The 19,556-nt window shown below is 40.5% G+C and overlaps 4 protein-coding genes across 23 annotated transcripts in view; 2 read left to right on the plus strand and 2 right to left on the minus strand.

Moving 5' to 3' along the window:
- The first annotated feature begins 70 nt into the window (after nt 1-70).
- On the plus strand, nt 71-3,926 carry AlaRS-m (alanine--tRNA ligase, mitochondrial). Its single transcript, XM_002046905.4, has 12 exons — nt 71-316; nt 379-552; nt 605-750; nt 811-1,020; nt 1,084-1,228; nt 1,288-1,427; nt 1,486-2,459; nt 2,517-2,673; nt 2,734-3,019; nt 3,085-3,305; nt 3,358-3,559; nt 3,622-3,926. The coding sequence occupies exons 1-12, from the start codon at nt 149-151 to the stop codon at nt 3,826-3,828; spliced, it is 3,030 nt and encodes a 1,009-aa protein (XP_002046941.1). The 5' UTR covers nt 71-148; the 3' UTR covers nt 3,829-3,926.
- Gen (XPG-like endonuclease) lies at nt 3,868-6,488 on the minus strand. The gene is made up of 5 exons (XM_002046906.4): nt 6,242-6,488; nt 5,870-6,179; nt 5,524-5,813; nt 5,298-5,465; nt 3,868-5,241 (listed from the first exon to the last, which is right to left on the minus strand). Exons 1-5 carry the CDS (start codon nt 6,397-6,399, stop codon nt 3,924-3,926), a joined length of 2,244 nt encoding a protein of 747 aa, XP_002046942.1. The 5' UTR covers nt 6,400-6,488; the 3' UTR covers nt 3,868-3,923.
- Nucleotides 6,489-6,566: 78 nt separating this feature from the next.
- Srp54k (signal recognition particle 54k) lies at nt 6,567-8,673 on the plus strand. The gene is made up of 2 exons (XM_002046907.4): nt 6,567-7,627; nt 7,685-8,673. The coding sequence occupies exons 1-2, from the start codon at nt 6,710-6,712 to the stop codon at nt 8,291-8,293; spliced, it is 1,527 nt and encodes a 508-aa protein (XP_002046943.1). The 5' UTR covers nt 6,567-6,709; the 3' UTR covers nt 8,294-8,673.
- Nucleotides 8,674-10,787: 2,114 nt separating this feature from the next.
- The window catches only part of shep (alan shepard), a 189,771-nt gene continuing 181,002 nt past the window's right edge, over nt 10,788-19,556 (minus strand). For 11 of the 20 annotated variants that reach the window (XM_032435325.2, XM_070208208.1, XM_070208218.1 and 8 more), the window contains 4 exons: nt 19,109-19,479; nt 18,869-19,054; nt 18,177-18,352; nt 10,788-17,073 (listed from right to left, as the gene is read on the minus strand). In XM_032435325.2, coding sequence (XP_032291216.2) covers nt 18,188-18,352; nt 18,869-19,054; nt 19,109-19,479 — 722 coding nt within the window. In that variant the 3' untranslated portion in view covers nt 10,788-17,073; nt 18,177-18,187. Of the gene's footprint in view, nt 17,074-17,526; nt 17,568-18,176; nt 18,353-18,868; nt 19,055-19,108; nt 19,480-19,556 lie in introns of all 20 variants that reach the window. The other 9 variants (XM_070208221.1, XM_070208210.1, XR_004303793.2 and 6 more) reach the window with 8 other exon arrangements.

The raw sequence follows: 19,556 nt of genomic DNA on the forward strand, positions 1-19,556 counted from the left end.
CACGCGTTGAACTGCGAATGGCAGCGTTTACATGTGAACTGCAATTCCGATCAGCTGACTGTGATTCTGATCCGTTTCTGTTATTAATTACCGGCTCAGCTGGGTACACATCGCTCTCGCATGTAATTAAGACCGCAATTAAATTGGCATGTACAACTCGGCCAAAAAACTACAACGTGTGCTCACAGCACGCGAGATACGCAAAATATTCATCGATTACTTTACGGTCAATCATGAGCACAAATTTGTGCGCTCCAGTCCGGTTGTGCCGTTCTGCGATCCAACCGTCGCCTTTGTGAATGCGGGCATGAACCAGGTGAATATCAGGTACATACACTTGATTAATCCATTGTGCCCTAATCAGTCTCGTTGCTTTAGTTTAAAACAGTTTTTCTGGGCACAGCTGCTGCACCGTATAAACGCGTCGTCAATTCTCAGAAATGTGTGCGAGTCGGTGGCAAGCACAATGATCTGTCTGTGGTGGGTCAGGATGGCTACCATCACACGTTCTTCGAGATGCTGGGCAACTGGTCGTTTGGCGATTATTTTAAGGTACGTGCATTTGCCACTTCAGCTTTGCATTACTCCAGCAAACTTCTTGCAGCGTGAAGCTTGTGCAATGGCATTGGAGCTGCTGCGCGGCCCCTACAACATTGATCCCTCGCGCTTGTATGTCACCTACTTTGCCGGCGACAAACTGCTGGGCATACCCGCCGATCTGGAGTGCTTTGAGATTTGGCGTAGCTTGGGGTATGCGTAAATTGGTTACATAATGCAATTACAAATTTTATCGGTATGTTTGCTTTGCAGATTTCCTGCTGAACGGGTCTTGCCATTCGGCTGCAAGGACAACTTTTGGGAAATGGGCACAACAGGCCCTTGTGGACCCTGCACTGAAATACACATTGATCATAGACCGGGCTCTGGACCTAACAGCGTGGAGCAGCGCGCAAAGTTGGTCAACGCGGGGCGTGCAGATCTCACCGAGCTTTGGAATTTGGTGTTTATACAGTATAATCGGTTAGTAGCTAAAGCTAGTGCAGTAAGAAATCTAATATTTAATTGAATACCTGATATTTGCAGCAATGCAGATGGCAGCATAACACAGCTGCCCGCTCGGCACGTCGACACGGGCATGGGCTTTGAGCGTTTAGCTGCGCTTCTTCAAAACAAGTCGTCCAATTACGATACCGATCTCTTTACGCCGCTCTTCGATGGCATACATAGTGTAATTTGATAGTGGTAAATAATTGGTTGGCTCAAATTTAACATTTGTTTCTTAATTAGCTTTCCAAAGCACCTGTGTATGGAGGCAGCTTTCCAGATGCCCAGAATTCTGCTTTGCTCGATACAAGCTACAGAATACTTGCCGATCATGCGCGCATGGTCACCGCTTGCTTGGCCGATGGCATGCTGCCGGATCAAAAGTAAGTTGGAGCGGAGCCTAATGGAATTCCTTCTTAATTCTATATTCCACAAGCACAGTCAAAAATTGCGTCGTGTACTGCGAAAGGCACTTAGCATCTCGGAGCAAGTTTTTGGGCACGAAAAGCTGCTCTCTCAACTGGTGCCCATTGTAGTTGAGACGCTGGGCGAGGCTTATCCCGAGATGTCGACCAAACAGCAGGCTGTTATTGAGTTGATATTGCACGAGCAGGAGGTGTACAAAAACTTGCGGGAAAGCTCGTCCAAGGCTTTTGCTGAGGTGCTTACAGAGTTTCCCAAACTGGATGACATTGATCTTATGGAATGTCCTGGTTTTGTGCCCGCCTACCGCGAGTTTCAAGTACAGCGCTCAAATTTCCCCAACAACACGATCCCAGGTGACTTCCTGTATAAATTGACAGACACTTATGGTCTGACCGAAGAGAGCTTCCTTAAGCTGGCCGAGCTTGAGAACATGAACTGTGATTTGGATCGGTATCGTGCCGAATTGGCCCTGGCCAAGCTTAAAACCAAGGAACCTCAGCGCAGCAGTGGCGACTACGACTTGGCACTGCAGCAGCGCATCGCAGACGCACAAGCGCAGCTTACGAAGCGTCTGGCGCCGACTGATAACAGTCACAAATATATTTACAGTTATGATGAAGCAAATGAAACCTATTCGATTCCCACGGTAACAAGTCGCGTGCTGGGCATGCTACAAAATGACGTGGAAGTGTCACGCACCCGCCTAGAAGAGCCCTTGAATACGCTCTCCATTGTCACAGCTGCAAGCAATTTCTACTACGAATCAGGCGGTCAGCAGTCAGATCTTGGCAAACTGCTGGTGCGGAACACACACAAACCAGAGGAGCCTCATCAGTTGGAAGTGGTAGGCGTAAAGCATCTCAATGATTGCGTGGTGCATGTTTGTCGTCCGATCACATCCGCCGATGATTTCGAGCTGGCTGTCGGGGATGAGGTACAGCTTGAAGTAGATGCCATGCAGCGGCAGCTAAATACGTGCCATCACACGGGTTAGTACTAAGAAGCAACAGAAACACGATAGTCTAAATAAATACCTCGTTCTATAGCCACCCATCTGCTGAATGCTGCCATAAGATCTCTCTTCAACAAAGTCACATATCAGGTTTCCAGCGCAGTTAGCGGTGAGCAGTGCAAACTGGAGCTGGGTCTCTTGGGCAAGCGCATACAAAAGGCCGACGTGCAACACATTGAAGATCTGATCAAGTGAGTTTCAGTGGACTACTTGTTTTTACATATATGCAACTAATTAGCTTCCATATGTAGCCGCGCCATCTGCTCTGCTACGCCCGTCCAAGTGCAGGAACTCAGCGCAGCTGATGTGCTGCAGCAGAACGATATAACCATGGTGCCTGGGGAGGTGTATCCGGAGCAAGGACTGCGTCTTATTAAAGTGCAATGTCCGGAGCTAAGCCTTAGCTCCAAGGAACTGTGCTGCGGTACGCATGTGACCAACACAAAGGAGCTATCCTGTTTCTGCATTGTTAATCTCAAGCAAACAAATAGGGCACGCTTTGCCTTTACAGCCGTAGCTGGCCAGGCGGCAGAGAATGTAAGACAACCTTGAATGATTCTGCATTCGTCTTTCCAAACCTAATAATCCCTCCTCTCCGATAGGTCCTGAAAACAGCAGCGCTATTGCGTCATCGTGTGGATATGCTGGAAAAGCAGTTTAAAACGGACAAGCTGACAAATGCCACGGAGACTGAGCTGCAGACCATTCGCCACAACATGCTGCACTCGGACATTAAGCTGCCATACGCTTTTAAGATGGACACGCTGGACCGCATCAATGAAATACTGCGTAAGCTTAAGGAGACTTCGCGCACAACCCTTAAGTAGGTGTTAAATTGTAGTTATTTGCCAACAACTAATTTGTAATTGTTACAGAGAATTTGTAGAGGTGGAAATGCGAAATGTGCTACTAGAAAAGCCGCTTGACACGCATCCGTACATCTTGCACTTTATTAGCAGCTCGGCGCTGGTGGAAGAGATTCCCCTGCAGCGTGCAACAAAACTATGCACAGATCGTCCGATTCTGGTGGTTAGCATGTGTGATAACATTGTCAAAGCGCGCTGCTGCGTGCCGCAGGTCAGTCAATGAATTATAACTCAAAGTTAACTCTGGTTAATCCTTTCGGACTTACGCTGCAGAACTGCATCAGTGAGCAATTTAACGCCACGCTCTGGCTGCAATCCTTTGCGAAAACGTTTGGCGGTCAAGTGGCCACGCCCAAGGGTCAGAAAGCTGAAATCGTCTGCAACATGAAAGGACGCAAGGTAGACACACAGTTTGAGGAACAATTGGAACAGGCAATGGGCAATGCTCAGGTCTACGCCAAAAGTTATTTGGAGTTTTAACTTGCCATGCCACACGCCCTTAATAGAAAATTGTTAAGCTTAATTGTTATTGTGAGTGGTACTATATTGCAGACTAATAAATGTAAATAAAAACCTTATTCGCTGTCGCTGATTATCACCAGATCCTGTTGCGAGTGCGCCAAACTTGACTCCATTAGTTGCTCAAAGGCATCGGCACCGTCGACGCTTTGATTGAAAAAGTAGCTAACGTTATCTGTTGCCTTGGGCGTTGAGGGCGCAGGGGGTTTCCTAGTAGACTCACTCGCTATGGGCAGGCGATGCTGCTGTTTAAAGCGCTCTACAGGCGTCCTGACCAAATGTGGCACCTTTTTCAGCTCGCCCTTGACCAGCAGATCAAAGCTGTCATCCAGCGAGTAGCGTTTGCTCAACGGCACGCACTCTTCCCTTATTGAGTTATCTCGACGCTTTTGCAGTAGCAAATCTGCATCATCTAACAGTTGACTTTGTTGATTTTGTGCGTCATCCTTGTGCAAACTCAGCTGCGCCAGGCGAAGGCTCAAATCTTCTGCCAACGCCTCATAGTGCAGCATATGACCCGCGTGCTTGGTTACAGCAGGTAGTGCTTGCGGATTGGAGACGATGCCGTTGATAATATCGGACATATCAAACTCACCATCGCTGTCCAAATCGGAAGGCAAATTTTTGTTGAGTGGCGTGGAGCATTGGGTAACTAGCTGACGAGCGGGCTTAACTGGTGTGTCCTTATTTTGTTTAAGAAATTGCTTCATAGTTTTTTGTCCATGATCTACTGGCTCAATTGGCATCTTCATTTTCCTTCGTTTGGGTTTAGAGATAATCTCATCTGTTGCCGCAGCCAAGTCCGAAAGATTCTCAAGAGCACAGAGCGGTGTCTTCTTTTTGCGCATCGCTGTCTTTTTGGGCGGCTTCTCTTTTGATTTCAAAAAGGCAGCCACCAAGTTTGGATATGCAGCCTGCAACATGTCCAATGGTTCAATAGTATAGTATAGTTCCTCCACACCCTTTGGATGCTCCAGCTCAAATTCAGCAATTTGATCGTGCGGTAAAAGCCCATTGAAGCAACCGCGACTGTCTGCCCAACGTAGCTCCAGGCTGGCGACACCTTTCACTGTACGCTTCTTGATGATCTCTTGGGGCTGGACAAGGCACATATCTTGGTTTGGCTGCTGCACCTGCCAGCGTGTAAGAATGGGGAAAAATTTCTGAAAGCAATAAATTTCTGGCCACTGCAGAAGATGGCCAATTTGCTTGATGAATTTTACGATATTGGGCTGTCGCCAGTCGAGCTTCAAATTCGGCAGTGTCGGCGGTTCAGTAAGGAACTCGGATATAATCTCTTCATTGGGAAAGTCTACATCTACAAGCGCCTTTTTGCGCAACGTCAGTTCCGCCTTGATGGACAGCCGTTGTTCCCTTTAAAGAAGCAAAAGTTAATAAAAATCAAGGCTTACAAATAGCAGCTCATTTACTTCCACAGGCTTTCATCGCAACCACGATGCGTCCGACAGACGCCACAGCCGCTTTTGGTATGGCTTTGCGTGCGTCCAATGTGACCGCAGTTGCTGCAAATAGATTTGTCGTCGACACGCAGCTCCAATGCGCTATATTTATCCGTTTCAGAGCGCCAATTACGCAATCTGAGTAAGACGTACATTTAAGCTATTAAATACCCACTAAAAAACGATTTCATTTTACCTGTCCAATATTTCCGATTCCTTGTATTTGTTAAACAACTTCAGTACGCCGTCCTTGCCAATGCCGCCGATGCCATCGGGACAATAGTCGCATCCGCAGAGCAGCGCCATGACAATGACTTTGTTCTGGCCAAAATCCATGTGGGCGCAAATAGTTTGCATGTCATAAATATCCACTGCACCGCCTGCTGCAGCCTGAGCGCCCTGCGTGGACACGGAAAAGTTGCGATAAACGCGCACCGCGCCATACGCAAAGCAGTCGGAATCCTGGCTTATGACACCATCCACTAACTGAGACGAAAAATAATTAATAATTTAAGCCACAAAAAGCTATCAGTTGAACTCACGCCATGCTTGTTGAGGTAAGCACAATAGGCCTCTGCTTCGCCTGGTCCCTGAACGCATTGGATGCCCATGGCCAACAATAGATTCTCGCACTGTTTAAGAACATGATTAAAGCGGGTGCGGCCCTTGTCCTTTTTGGCAGCTGCTTGAGTTGGGGCCGGTGCATCTTTATCCTTTGGCCGGACGCCACGAAATTGCAGCTCGTTCCGTTTGGCTATTACTTGACTTTTCAGCTTGGGCGCAACTCCTTCCAACACAAACACTGGCGTCACCTGCTCCCAGATGAGATAACAGGTACGAAAGAAAAGATTTCTGTGAATGAATTTGTTTAATGAAAATATATATAAAGAAAAGGAAACATATGCAAAACTTACTTCAAGTGATGCCGCGGATGCACAAAGTAATCAACTACATTGAGACTTTCGCATACCCAACCGGCCAGATCTATGGCGACCTTCTTGCCGCGGAGTTCACATATTGGCTTTCGCTCAGCATGTGGCGTTAAGATGCTCCACAGTTCCTTAACGCCCATTTAATTATTAAACACTAAATTAGCGCGTTAATTTCAAAACGAGAAACAAGCAGCATGGCTGACAGTCACGGGAAACGCGTACAGCTGACTGGCAAATTTTTGACAGTCACACTCGGTGCTTTGTTTTGACATTTGCACATGTCCATTTGACTGTCAGTGTGCACTTCTTCTTCGTGTTCGACATTTGACGTGTCAGAGAAAATCAAAAGTGAACTCGTTTTCAATTCGCATGTTTTGTTTTGCATATAAGGCAACTAAATTAAAACTCACACCGCTGCAATACAGTTAACATACCACATAAAACGCCAAGATGGTTTTAGCAGATCTAGGACGAAAGATAACGACGGCGCTGCACTCGCTCAGCAAAGCCACCGTCATTAATGAGGAAGCCCTAAGTGCGATGCTCAAAGAGATATGCGCCGCCCTGCTGGAGGCTGATGTAAACATTCGGCAGGTGAAGCAGCTCCGCGAGAATGTGCGGGCCGTCATTGACTTTGATGAGATGGCCGGAGGATTGAATAAACGCCGCATGATACAGTCCGCCGTCTTCAAGGAGCTGATTAAACTGGTGGATCCAGGTGTCAAGCCATATCAGCCAGTCAAAGGCAAGGCCAATGTTATCATGTTTGTGGGCCTTCAGGGTTCCGGCAAGACAACAACATGTACTAAGCTAGCCTATCACTACCAGAAACGCAACTGGAAGTCGTGCCTCGTGTGCGCGGACACGTTCCGTGCAGGTGCCTACGATCAGATCAAACAAAACGCGACCAAGGCGCGAATTCCATTCTACGGCAGCTACACAGAAATCGATCCTGTGGTCATAGCGCAAGAGGGCGTGGACATGTTCAAGCGCGAAGGATTCGAGATGATTATTGTGGATACATCAGGTAGGCATAAACAGGAGGAGTCGCTGTTCGAGGAGATGTTGGCGGTGTCCAATGCCGTCAGTCCCGACAATATCATCTTCGTGATGGATGCCACAATTGGACAGGCTTGCGAGGCTCAAGCCAAGGCCTTTAAGGAGAAAGTCGATATCGGTTCCGTAATCATAACAAAGTTAGACGGCCACGCCAAGGGTGGTGGTGCCCTCTCAGCTGTAGCTGCCACTCAGTCCCCTATCATCTTCATTGGCACGGGCGAGCACATCGACGACTTGGAGCCATTCAAAACGAAACCTTTTGTGAGCAAGCTGCTGGGTATGGGTGACATTGAGGGTCTGATAGACAAGGTAAGTTGTGTACAACATCTACGTAAATATTGTCTAAAACGTCAACTTACTTGACAGGTGAACGAACTGAAATTAGACGGCAACGAGGAGCTGCTGGAGAAGATTAAGCATGGTCATTTTACCATACGCGACATGTACGAACAGTTCCAGAATATCATGAAAATGGGACCCTTCTCACAGATCATGAACATGATACCCGGATTCTCACAAGACTTCATGACCAAGGGCGGCGAGCAGGAGTCGATGGCGCGCATTAAGCGCATGATGACAATGATGGACAGCATGTCAGACAGTGAACTGGACAATCGTGATGGGGCCAAACTGTTCAGCAAGCAACCAACACGTTGCATACGAGTGGCACATGGCGCAGGTGTCATTGAGCGTGAGGTTAAGGAGCTGATTGCACACTACACGAAATTCGCAGCGGTCGTCAAGAAAATGGGCGGCGTTAAGGGTCTGTTTAAGCAGGGCGACATGACGAAAAATGTGAATCCCACGCAGATGGCCAAGCTCAATCAGCAGATGGCCAAGATGATTGATCCTCGCATGCTGCAGCAAATGGGCGGCGTTGGTGGACTGCAGAACATGATGCGACAGCTACAACAGGGCGCGGCGGGTGGCCTGGGCGGGCTGGGGAACCTGATGGGCGGCTTTGGTGGCAAATGAGAAAGCTTATCTTATATGTAAAGATTTTTGTATGATTTTGTTTTTAAATAGTTCGGTTCTTAGCATTAATTTGTTAACGGTTTGCAAGCGCGACAATTATCCTCGTTTCCATGGCGATATCCTCTTGTTTAATCAAATTCAATTACAATTTGTGAAAATAGTGGTAAACAGTGAACGAAATCTATGTAAAACAGTTAACAATTCTAGTTAGCGGTCTTCAGTTTTTGTACGGTTTGGTATACAGTGCTCTGCAGTCGCAAGATTTAAGCTAAGTTTTTATTGTTTAAAAAACAGTCTACTGTCAACGAACAACTAAAATTGCATGCATAAGACTCCGTACGGAAATGAATTGAATAAAAACTAAATGGAAATTTATCAAATCATTGTTTCAATATCAACTACTTAATTCGTCTTTCTTTTAGGTGGATTTTTACTGTGTGGTGGCGCCATCTATGCGTCGCTTAAATGCATTTGCGCAAAGCTGCCAGACTGTCTGGTCGCTAGCTGCTAGGGAATGGGAAAAACATGCGCGGTTTATTTTTAAAAAATATTTTATAATTTTGTATTTATAAAATATTCAGGTAAGTAAGAAAGCGTATTGTCATTTGAAAATATCAAGCAGAAGGGTGTCTGCATCGCTTCTTTAACCTGCGTAGACAATAATCAGGGTATTCACTGCATTCATACTGTCGTACACTTGCCAATATGCCTCTAACACTGCCGTCGGTTACGTCGCACACATACAAACAACTATTACAAAAAACAACAATTGAACAGGCGAACAGAAACTTGTTGAAAGCAACTCAGCAAAAGCGTCATAGCAAAAGCGAGATACACAACAAAATAACGGTAAGCAAGTAAACAAACAGGCATACAAGCACAAAGCTGTCTGCATGTGGATGCGTATGCGTATGTGTGTGTATGTGTGCTTGCGTTGTTGTTGTTCTTGTTTTTATTGCTTTGTCATAGTGGAGGGGAACTGGCGCTCGCACAGACACAACCACACGCATGCCGGTGCCGGTTTACAGCAGCCAGCCTTGCGTCTGTAACAACACAAGCACACACGCACACAAACATACATATGCTTGTGGGCTTGTGCGTATGTAGACTATGTACATACATACATACATACATATGAATGTCTGTGAGACGGTTGATGGGGTGTTGTGGGAGCTTTGCTGGCGGGTCTGCAGCATCCCTTGCGCATTGTGCGTGGGCATGTGACACATACATACACACTTGGTTACAAGTTACATTCACCCTCTCATTACAATAACAATGAAAATGCGATTGCTGTCATAAAAGCGTCTATTAAGCTGTCAAGTTTTGACACTCATAAAACCATCAAACAAGTCAAACAAACAGGTTCGCAGCAAATGTAGTAGGCTGAATTGCTGTCAACATTTTTCGGTTCTTCCTTGCGGTTTTACGCACACACTGCCATGCGCATACACACACCTACCCACCTACACACACCTACACACACACAGACACACACGCACACACACACACACAGGCGTGTACGCGTATATGGCTTTGCTGTCGGCTTTCATATTTTGCTACCGTTTAGTATTTCAGGGCAGTTCCGGCTGGCAGTGATACCGGGTCCGGCATAAAAGCCTGGGAACTGTGTGGAATTATCCGTGTTACCATCAGCCCACACTTTGTGGGTTATAATTGTTGGTTTAAATTGGGGTGGAGTTTGTGGGTGTTAGGGCAGCAACCCCCAGGTATTTAAGGCAGCAATAAACCAGTTTATGCTTGCCAAGTACTCAACGATTTCAAATTGGGTAAATCCCATAACTCTGGCCCAATAACAATACACTTTAAAGCTGCGTTTCTCACACTTATTTCATGTTCACCCATTTTTGTCTCATCTTAGTCCTGTGTATTTTCCTCCGCCTGTAGACTTCCTTCGCCAGCAAAGGATCCCTAACGCGCACTTTGAAGAAACTAACCCGGAAAATTCAACCTAATAAATGCACATGGCTATAGCTCGGTTAAATGAAGTTCGAGCTGGAGAATATATGAATTTATGGACTTGTGAAACTCTATAAAGCAATAAGAATCACAGTTGTTCAAATTCAATATTTGGAATTTTTTTTCTTTTTCAAGTCCATCCACAGTCGTTGTCCGTAACAGTCCAAAAAGGTCTGAAATTCAAAAATGGGATAATAATATACACAGAAATTCAAAACGCAAATCGTATTTGTTTTCTTACAGAAAATCAATTTGTCTTTTATTGATTCAGAAAAAGTTCAGTTTCTTTTTTTTTGTTTTGTTTTGTTTTGGATGACAGCATTTGCTCTTTAGTGTTTTTAAAGAGACATTTTACTTTGTATGTTCTTTACTTTTATTTCTTCTCTGTTTTTGTTTTTTTTTTTTTAATCTTTTGCTATTTTCTGTTTAATGCTTTGCTGCTCTGCACTTCCTTGCCGCACTTCCTCAATGTTTGCTCGGTTCTGCACTTTCATTTCTTTTAACTTACAATTAGATTTAATTTTTTTTTTCTTCTTTTTTCAACTAGTCTTACTTTTCTTAAGCGAAATAAGCACAAAAGCTGCAAAATGTTTTGCTTAAACTATTTTTTGTTTTTCATTTAATAATTTTTTTGTGTTTTTGTTTTTATTTTATTTTTTTTTTCAACTGCATCTCCTTGGCTCCAATTGTTTTTTAATGTATGATTTTTTGCATTAAAGTTCTGCGCACAAAAAGTACGCATATAAATTTGAAAGTTTTAGCAAAGTTTTCGCATTGTTTCTTATATTCTTATACTTCTTTTTGCTTTGTTTTTTTTTGTTTTTTGTTTTTGGGGTTTTGTTTTCTGTGTTGTTGCTGTCTGTTAGCCTTTTTACTAGTTTTAAATACAATTCTTTTCCATATGCATATAAAAAATGCTTAAAAGCGTCACATTGATGCAAAAAATAATACCTTAAAAAATACACGGAGATTCGAAAGGGTTTTGTTTTTTTGTTTTTCGTTTTTGTTTTGTAGTTTTTTTTTGTGTTTTTTTTTTTTGTTGTTTTGTTTTGTTTTTGTGGAGAGTTACAAAGAGAGATATAGTTGCCAGTTAACGCGTCTAAGCGTTTCACGTTTATCGTTTACAAGAGAAATGAATTAAGTTCTTTAAAAGACTTTGATTTAAAACTTAAAAATAGCAACAAGCGAAATTTACATTACTTTGCGCCCGGCTGACCGCTGATGTTTTTGTTTTTCTATCATTTTTTTTTTTGTATTTTTTCGTTTTTATTTTTATTTTCTTCTAAGTTTAATTAGCTGCTTCTCTGTGCTAGCTTTTCTTTTTACGTTTACTTAGAGCTACTTTTACGCTTTTGTCGTCGTTTTTGCTTTATTTTCTTTTTTAAATTTAATGAGCTTGTTTCTTGACCTTTCACTACCTTTCGCTACACCTGCGGCGATGTTGTTGCTGTTGTTGTTGTTGTCGCCCGATTTGCCTAACGTGCTGCATTTATTACATCTCCTTTTTTTACCTTCCATTTGCTTCTTCAAGTTTCATCTTGTGTGTTGCTGTGTGTGTGTGTGCTTGTGTGTGTGTGTTTTATGCATTTATTTATGTATTTCTTGTCTCATTTTTTTTTTTGGTTTCATCAAAAAAGTTTCAAAAAAATATATATATATTCATCATTTCCTTAAATTGGCTTAATTAAAAAATGTTTTTCTCATTTATGCTTTTCCATTTTTACTTTGCTTCCAGCCGCGCTTAACAACTCAGACTTAGATGTCTAAGTTTTGCCCTTTGTTTAAAACACAATTCAATTAATTTAAAATTTGTTATTGGAAACTATTTGGTGTAGGGTGAGTGTTAATAAAGCTTACTCTCAAATTTATATATAGCAAACATTTAACTACTAAGAAATCACACACGAATCGGAAAAACAAATACAAATCCAAACAAACAAACAAACAGACAAACAAACAAGCAAATTATGTCAAACACAAAACTTAAATGAAAAACAGTTTACAATTTTATTTTATATATTTTTTTGTTGGTTTTTTTTTTAAGTTTTTTTTATTCAAAGTTTTTTTTTGTTGTTTAGTTTTCAATTTTACGCACTAGACATTTGCTTTAAAAAGTACTTTTCAACACAATTTCATCAATTTCAATTTAAATTTCTGTTCCGTTTCGCTCGGTTTCTGCCAAATTTCAACTGGAGCGCAACCGGAAAACTTCAAGGTTTTTCCTTCTTATGCGGTTGTTGTTGTTACTTTTCTCTCTTTTAAGACAAATAATAAATTAACTACTTAAAATTAGTTAAAAAACTAAAGTAAAACGCATTAAATTAAAACAAAATACAGACGCAAAACAAACAAGTTTTAAGTTTGGCTTGTCAAAGTAGAATCAAAAAAGTTCAAATCAAAAAAAAAAAAATTAATAAAAACCTCTGCTCGCAGCGGCAGGCCTCAATAGCTGCAGCGCACCGCTCGCCAATTCAGGCCATCGATCGATCAGTGTATCGATTGTTTATCGACTGTATATGCAAAATTATAACTAATCCGAACTAGACGACGCGCCATTTACCAACACTGTAAAGTCTCTCGCATTCCTCGTTCTAACTACACAAAAACTACAAATTTCTAACGCTTCGTTCGTCGTCTTCGTCGCATTCTCCACTCCATCCATTCTAACCAACTAATTAAACGCTTGCGCGTTTCTACCAATTAAAAATCATATTTCCTACATCATCTACTCGCCCATTCTACTGTTTCTGGTTCGCGTTCCGCCTGCTGTCCTTAATCAACGCAACACTTCTTGTCAAATCTATACTTAGCTCTGCTAAACTTAAACGCTAGTGCTTTGATCTTAGTTACTAAGTTGTTGTTGCTGTTGTCTCTCCTACTATTTCTACGCCTACTCCTACTCCTACTCCTCCACAATCTTCGTCAACTTTATATTCTTCTCGTATTCTTTATAATCATCTACAACGTGTGTGTTTTATGCTCTTGGGGATTTTGTAGTCTGCCCCGTTCTTGGCTTAAAACTAGGGTTTCTAAACTTTTGCAGCTAAGATTTAAATTTCTTGCCCCTTCTTTTTCTACTTTCTTCTCATGTCCTTCTCGTTATAAATAACCTAAACTTTAATGTTTTTATGTTTTTTCTGCCTAAAAACAGCGCAAAAATGTTGATTAAGTTATGTTCGCTAAGAGTTGAAACAAAACGTATTTGAAAGTAAAATACAAATTTCATAAATAAATATTTTAAAACAAATCGAAAATTGCACTTTGTGTAGAGATAAAGAGTATAGATGTAAGGGGCGGGGCGGGGGGCTGAGGTGAGGGCTAAGTAAAGACAAATGTGAGCATGAAAACTCAAAAACAAAACTCTTGAAATTTTGTTGTATTTGTGATTTTTGCTTGTTTTTCAGTTGATTTTTCTCGTTTCTGTTTTGTTTGCAGAGGCGTCTCTTGTTTTTTCTTCTTCTATTAAAAATATTCAATTTGTGTACAAAATTTGTTAAGTTCTTTTTGCTTTTGGAATGTTTTTGCAAAATTATTGCCCCATTTGCTGGCTTCGACTGGCTTTTTGCTTCTCTGACGACGACGCTTGCAAGATTTGAGATGTGTGTGTGTGTGTGAGTCTGTGGGTGTATGTATATGTGTGCATGTGTGTGTGTTCGTGTGTATGTCTGTAGGGTCTGTCAATCCTGCATTTTCATTGAATTAATTTTCTTTTTATTGTTACATTTTTCATTTTGGTATTCAGTCTAAAGCAAATTACATATTGTACAAATTAAAAAAAAAAAAGAGTAGAAAAAAAATACGTTTTTTATAAATCATATTTGATAATAGTTGTTGTTTTCATATGTGTAATATTGATAAGAAAACATGCACTGCACTTTTGTTTTGGTTTAGGCTTAGGAAGACTTTTGGCGTTGTGTTTTCATTTTGTATTTATATATGTAGATTTCATAGATTGTTAGCGTATAGGCATTTAGACTTGACAATCAATCTATATAGATGAACCGAAAACACATACATATGTAGTTACCGTACATACATACATATGAAAATCAAAGACTTTGCTCAGGAATGTTTGTTTGTGTGTGTGTGTATGAGAGTGTGTCTTCTCTCTGTGTGCGTACGTGTGATGTGTGGGTGGAAAATGAGCGCGAACAATGAAATGATGAATCCCTACTGGAATCTCGCTGAATCTCAAACACTCTCGAATAAGTAACACTCAACACGCTCTGACTATCTCTCTCTCTCTCTCTTTCTCTTTTATTATTTCTTTCTGCCTTTCTCTGAGATTCTCAAAGCCACTGAACTAACTTTAAATCGTTTATGTATCAATATTTGATTCAGTAAAATCACAAATACAATGTGTGCTTAGGCGTGTTGTGTGAGAGTGTGTGTGGCGTGTGGTGTTTGGTGTGTGTTTGTCTGAATTTTGTCAAAGAAAATAAATACGCTAGGCTTTAATTTCAAACACTGTGCTGTCTGTATGTCTATTGATCTATTGATCCAACGATCCATCAACCCATCGACTATTTTTTAAGACTTACAATTAGAGACTAAAGAAATAATCGCTGCTCCATTCTCTTTTTCTATTGTTTTTTTTTTCTTTCTGTCGTCTTATTGCTATTTTGTTAATCATAAATTTAGTTTTTAAATTTATTTTTTTTTTAACATTAATTTGCTTTGTTTTACGCTTTTATTTCTGCTACTGCTGTGCCTTCTCTACTCTTGCTGTTGTCCTTCATTCTTCTCCAATCAATTCAAAACAATTCGCATCCTTTTCCACTTACAGATTCACTACGTTTTTCACGTACCACAATGCTAAGCTACATTGCTACAATTTCATATCGGGTTTATCCCTACTACTTGCTGGTTTTTCCCATCTTTTATAAAGTGTGTATGCCTCATTGTTTGCCTTGCACTTTCAATTTCTATTCCTATGCCTATGCCGTCTCTCAATAACATCCTCATAATTATTTTCATGACAATCATAAACATCTTCATTCATTCCCGACTCTGCTAAACTCTGCTACAGCTTGTTGTTGTTTTTGTTGTTTGTTTGCAGACAAAAAATACGCTATGCTATCTTCTATCTTGCTGTTGTTCTTCTTCTTATTCCAATTATATATCTTAGTTTTAGTTACTAGAAAAAAACACACACAGTTAAACGTAAAAAACTGTAGACAGCTACAAAAAATTCATTAAATCGACTGATGAGCACAAAAATATGCTAAAAACTAGTACAAGATTTCATATTTTTTGTTTATTTTGTTTTTGTTTTTGTTATTTCTTCTTCATCAATTTCATCATCGTCTGTTGTGTTGCCTATTCACGTTCTTCATACCTATCATCGCTTATCCATCGTCTCTTCTTCTGTTTTTGTTAGACTCTAAATCTACTAAATTTGCTGCTTACTGCATTTTTGCTAGTACTTAAACCTAGTTTTTTTTCATTTATTATTATTTAACTTTCTGCTGTTTGTTTTATAGTTTCAGGAAAAATTAGCAAAATGTGTGAAACGTTTGCAATTAACAAATAAATCTTTAAATAGTTGCAATTCCCATTTGTTGTGGGTTTGCATTTTTCTTTACAATGTCAACTCTCTTGTCGCTCTTCACGCTCTTTCGAGAGAGTAAGAGACAAAGTTCGCGCTCTTTACTTTGTGCTTTAAACACTTGATTCTTAAAAATCTCATTCTCAGCATTCATTTTAAATAGTTTGCCTGACAATTTGAATGGAAAAAACATAGAAAACCAAAATAGTTTTCATCGTTTTTTTTTTTTATCATTTTCTTATGGACTATAGAAAATAAATTTATTCGCTCTTGCTTGAGTTTTTATGCTTTCATTTAATTTATCTTTTTGTTTTGTTGTAAATCATCAAATTGTTTTATTTCCTTTCTTGTTTGTTTTTATTTTGTTTTTCTTCTGTTTTCGTTAATTTTTAACATACATTGCACACATTTTTTTTGGGTTCTTCGGTTTTCATTTGCTTTGCTTCGTTTCTTCACAAATGTTTGTGTTTTTCTCTGCTTAAACATTTACATGCGCTGCTTTTCCCATTTTCTCTTTTAATGCAAGTTGTTGTTATGTTTGTTTTTGTTTTATTCCTTAAATAAATTTACTTAACTAGAGTTTTGCGTTTTCTCTTTGCAAATTGTTGTTGCTTCAAGTTTATGTTTGCAGTTTTGCCGTTTTTATTATTATTTTGTTTTCTTTTAACTCCTCTTCTAAGAAAATGTTGCCCCCTTCTGGTAAGTTTTTCCTGCTTTCAATGAAATCTTCGACCCCTTTCTACTACTACTTTCTCGTTCACTTTTGCTGTTGTTTAAGCATGTTTGTTTTTTTAGTGTATAACTAATAACTATTATTTAAGTTTAGTCTTTGCTTTTCTTCACTTTTTTACGCTCTCATCTTAACTCCGTTTCGCTCGCTCTTACACTTTATCTATGTATGTATTTTTCTTTCCTTTGTTGCTGCTTCTGCTGCTTTCTCTTTTATACATAACTCTTAATTCTCTTTCTCTAGCTTTTCTTTATTTTTTTAAACATTATTTTTTTAGGGAACAGCATTTTCGACTGTTATCAAACTGTTTCTGGTCTGATGTGGCCTTCTCCTTCTCCTTCTCCTCCTCTTCAGCTTCTTCTTCTGCTTCTTCTTGTTGCTGTTTTCTTCAAGCCAGTTCTTTTGTTTTTGTTGTAGATGTTGTTGTTTTTATTATTGTTATTCCAGCGCGTAATGCTCCCAACGCTAACCCTCCATCACGTCCATTAAATAGTACTCAAACGGGGTACTAAAATATTATATCTGCAATGTTGATAACCGATTAGTTAAGCATAAATGATGTGTATATTTAAAGTGAGGTTAGAATGAAGGGGATCTGTGATTTCAGTAACTATATCTATTTAAAGGAAATTTTTCTCTTTGCAGTAACACTTGATATAAATATTATTTTTGATTCAGTTTATAAAAAGTAAGTTTAGGGTAAGCGAAAGCTTCAGAAACTTATCATATCTAAGGGAAAACTTTCTATAAGGATTAACTACTTATTCAATGCTCTTTAACAATAACCTTTCGTAGGCATGTTATTCATTTTATTTCCTTAAACAATTAGGACTTTGTTTCTTCTTATATGATAAACATTTTGGGGAAACACTTTCACTTAAGTTTAGCTAGGAAATTCATGGGGAATTGGGTAGATTTTGCATGCAGGTAAGGGATGCATAATTGTTATATAAGCATGATATGGATGATATTTACCTAGAATGTGTTACCAGTGTTTAGGCTGCTTAGTAACTATACTAAGTATGCAAGAAGGAGCGTATGTTGTGATTGTTGTAGTTGTAGTTGTGGGCGCAGGAATAAAAAAGAAGTAGAAAATAAACGAATTGCGCTTAGTTACGAGAGTTGAAGAGTTTAAAAGTCATGAACAGATCTTGTAAGCAAACAGGCAAGCAACAACAAGCAGCACACAAAACGAATGAAAAGAAATGTGTGTAAAAAAAAGAAGATGATAAAACAAAATCACCAATGATCGGGAAATTAGAGAGAGTATTGCAAATGTGAATTGTGATTTGAAATGAGGCGAGTGAGTATTGAACAAGTGTAAGTGGGGAATGAGAAACCAAAACACACAGCGCATGCAGCAAAACAGTGTTGGCAAACGTAAGAAAGCGTACAACGCTCTAAATGGAGTGGCCGAGCACAGTGAGTGCCCGCTAAAGAGGCCATTGCATACAACAAAGCACAACTAAAGCAGATGAATGAAGGCTCTATGTCAGGGCAGAGAGATCAGAAAGAGTTTCGAGACATGGACTTAGTAACAGACGGAAGAGACGTTGAAAAATAGACACAGAGAGAGAGAGAGATAGAAAGAGAGATTGAGAGAGAGACAGAGAGACATCACTCACCTCGCGAAGACCTATTTGGGAGCGGCTTGATGTGGATACTGTGTGTATGCCTCGTCGGGTGATGCAGCTGTGCTAGCCTGTTCGGAATCTGTCATTGGCATTGTTGGTATAATAGTTGGTGGTGGTGCATAATATGGATAAGTTGGACTAATATACTGTAACGATGGAGAAAAATTCTATAAAGGAACCGAAAAGAGAACGGAAAAAAACAATGGAATAAAAGAACAGATATAGAATACAAATTATATATCAAATATCATTCAAAAATTCAATTGCAATTGCACACAAACACGACCGCACACACACAAATATTGAGAATAGATGATGAACAAATATGAAGAGACGCACGCATCTTCAATGTTTTCTACATCTATTCAATAATGATCTAGATAATACTCATGCTTGTCTATGTAAACATATGTTCATATATCAGAGCTGAAAGCCTCTTTTACAGCAAAAATAAATATATATAATAATATCAAGGAATAGTAAAGAAGTAATCGATATCGATAGGGAAGTAATCGATAAGGAAGTAATCGATATCGATAAGGACGTAATCGATATCGACAAGCACGTAATCGATTTGGACATTTTCAGCTCTGATATATATATGCATCCATGCATGAGTATTTTCTGAGTTGTTGTTCGTTATATAACTGTTCAGTTCAGATCGGACACCCGTTAGCACTTACAGAGTTGCCAATCTGCAGGGTGGCCAACTGTGGCATCATAGTTCCATATGGCACAGCCGTGTCACCACTGACCATCATCGATATGCCGCGTGGTTGCACCTGATTAACAGCCTCCGGTTTGTACGAGGTGACGCCCAACTGGGGAGCGGCAGCCATTTGCATGTACTGCAGGGCAGAGGAGGAATACTGATAAATGTTGGGCATATGTTTGCCAAATACGGAATAATATGCAGCACTCACCTGATCATCTACCTGAGTGATCGGCTGTGTCATCATATAGCCGGGTATCCATTGCGAGCCAGCGACCGGATAGCCACCAACCTGTGGTGCCCCGAAACGGGAATAGGGCACACCGATGGGTGTGCCAACATTGACGCTGACACCATTCTGTTGCATGGTCGGATCGTAGGCAACGGGTATGCCCTCGGCGGAGACATCGCGCCACGCACGCGCATTCGGATCGGGCGTCTTGAAGAGATTCTTCTTTTTGGGACCGCCATCGGCGAATTTCACCAATAGCGGATCTTTGGCACCCGGTATTGTGTTACCGTTGAACATTTGTATAATTTGTTCGCATTTCTCGCGGCTCTCCATGCGTGCAAAGCCAACGCCTGCAAATGGGATATAGTTTTAATAAGAGATTTATTATATATAATATCTAGCGTACAACACCCGGATTTGTTCTAAC

This window comes from Drosophila virilis, chromosome 3 (assembly GCF_030788295.1).
Source record: "Drosophila virilis strain 15010-1051.87 chromosome 3, Dvir_AGI_RSII-ME, whole genome shotgun sequence".
NCBI lineage: Eukaryota > Metazoa > Arthropoda > Insecta > Diptera > Drosophilidae > Drosophila > Drosophila virilis.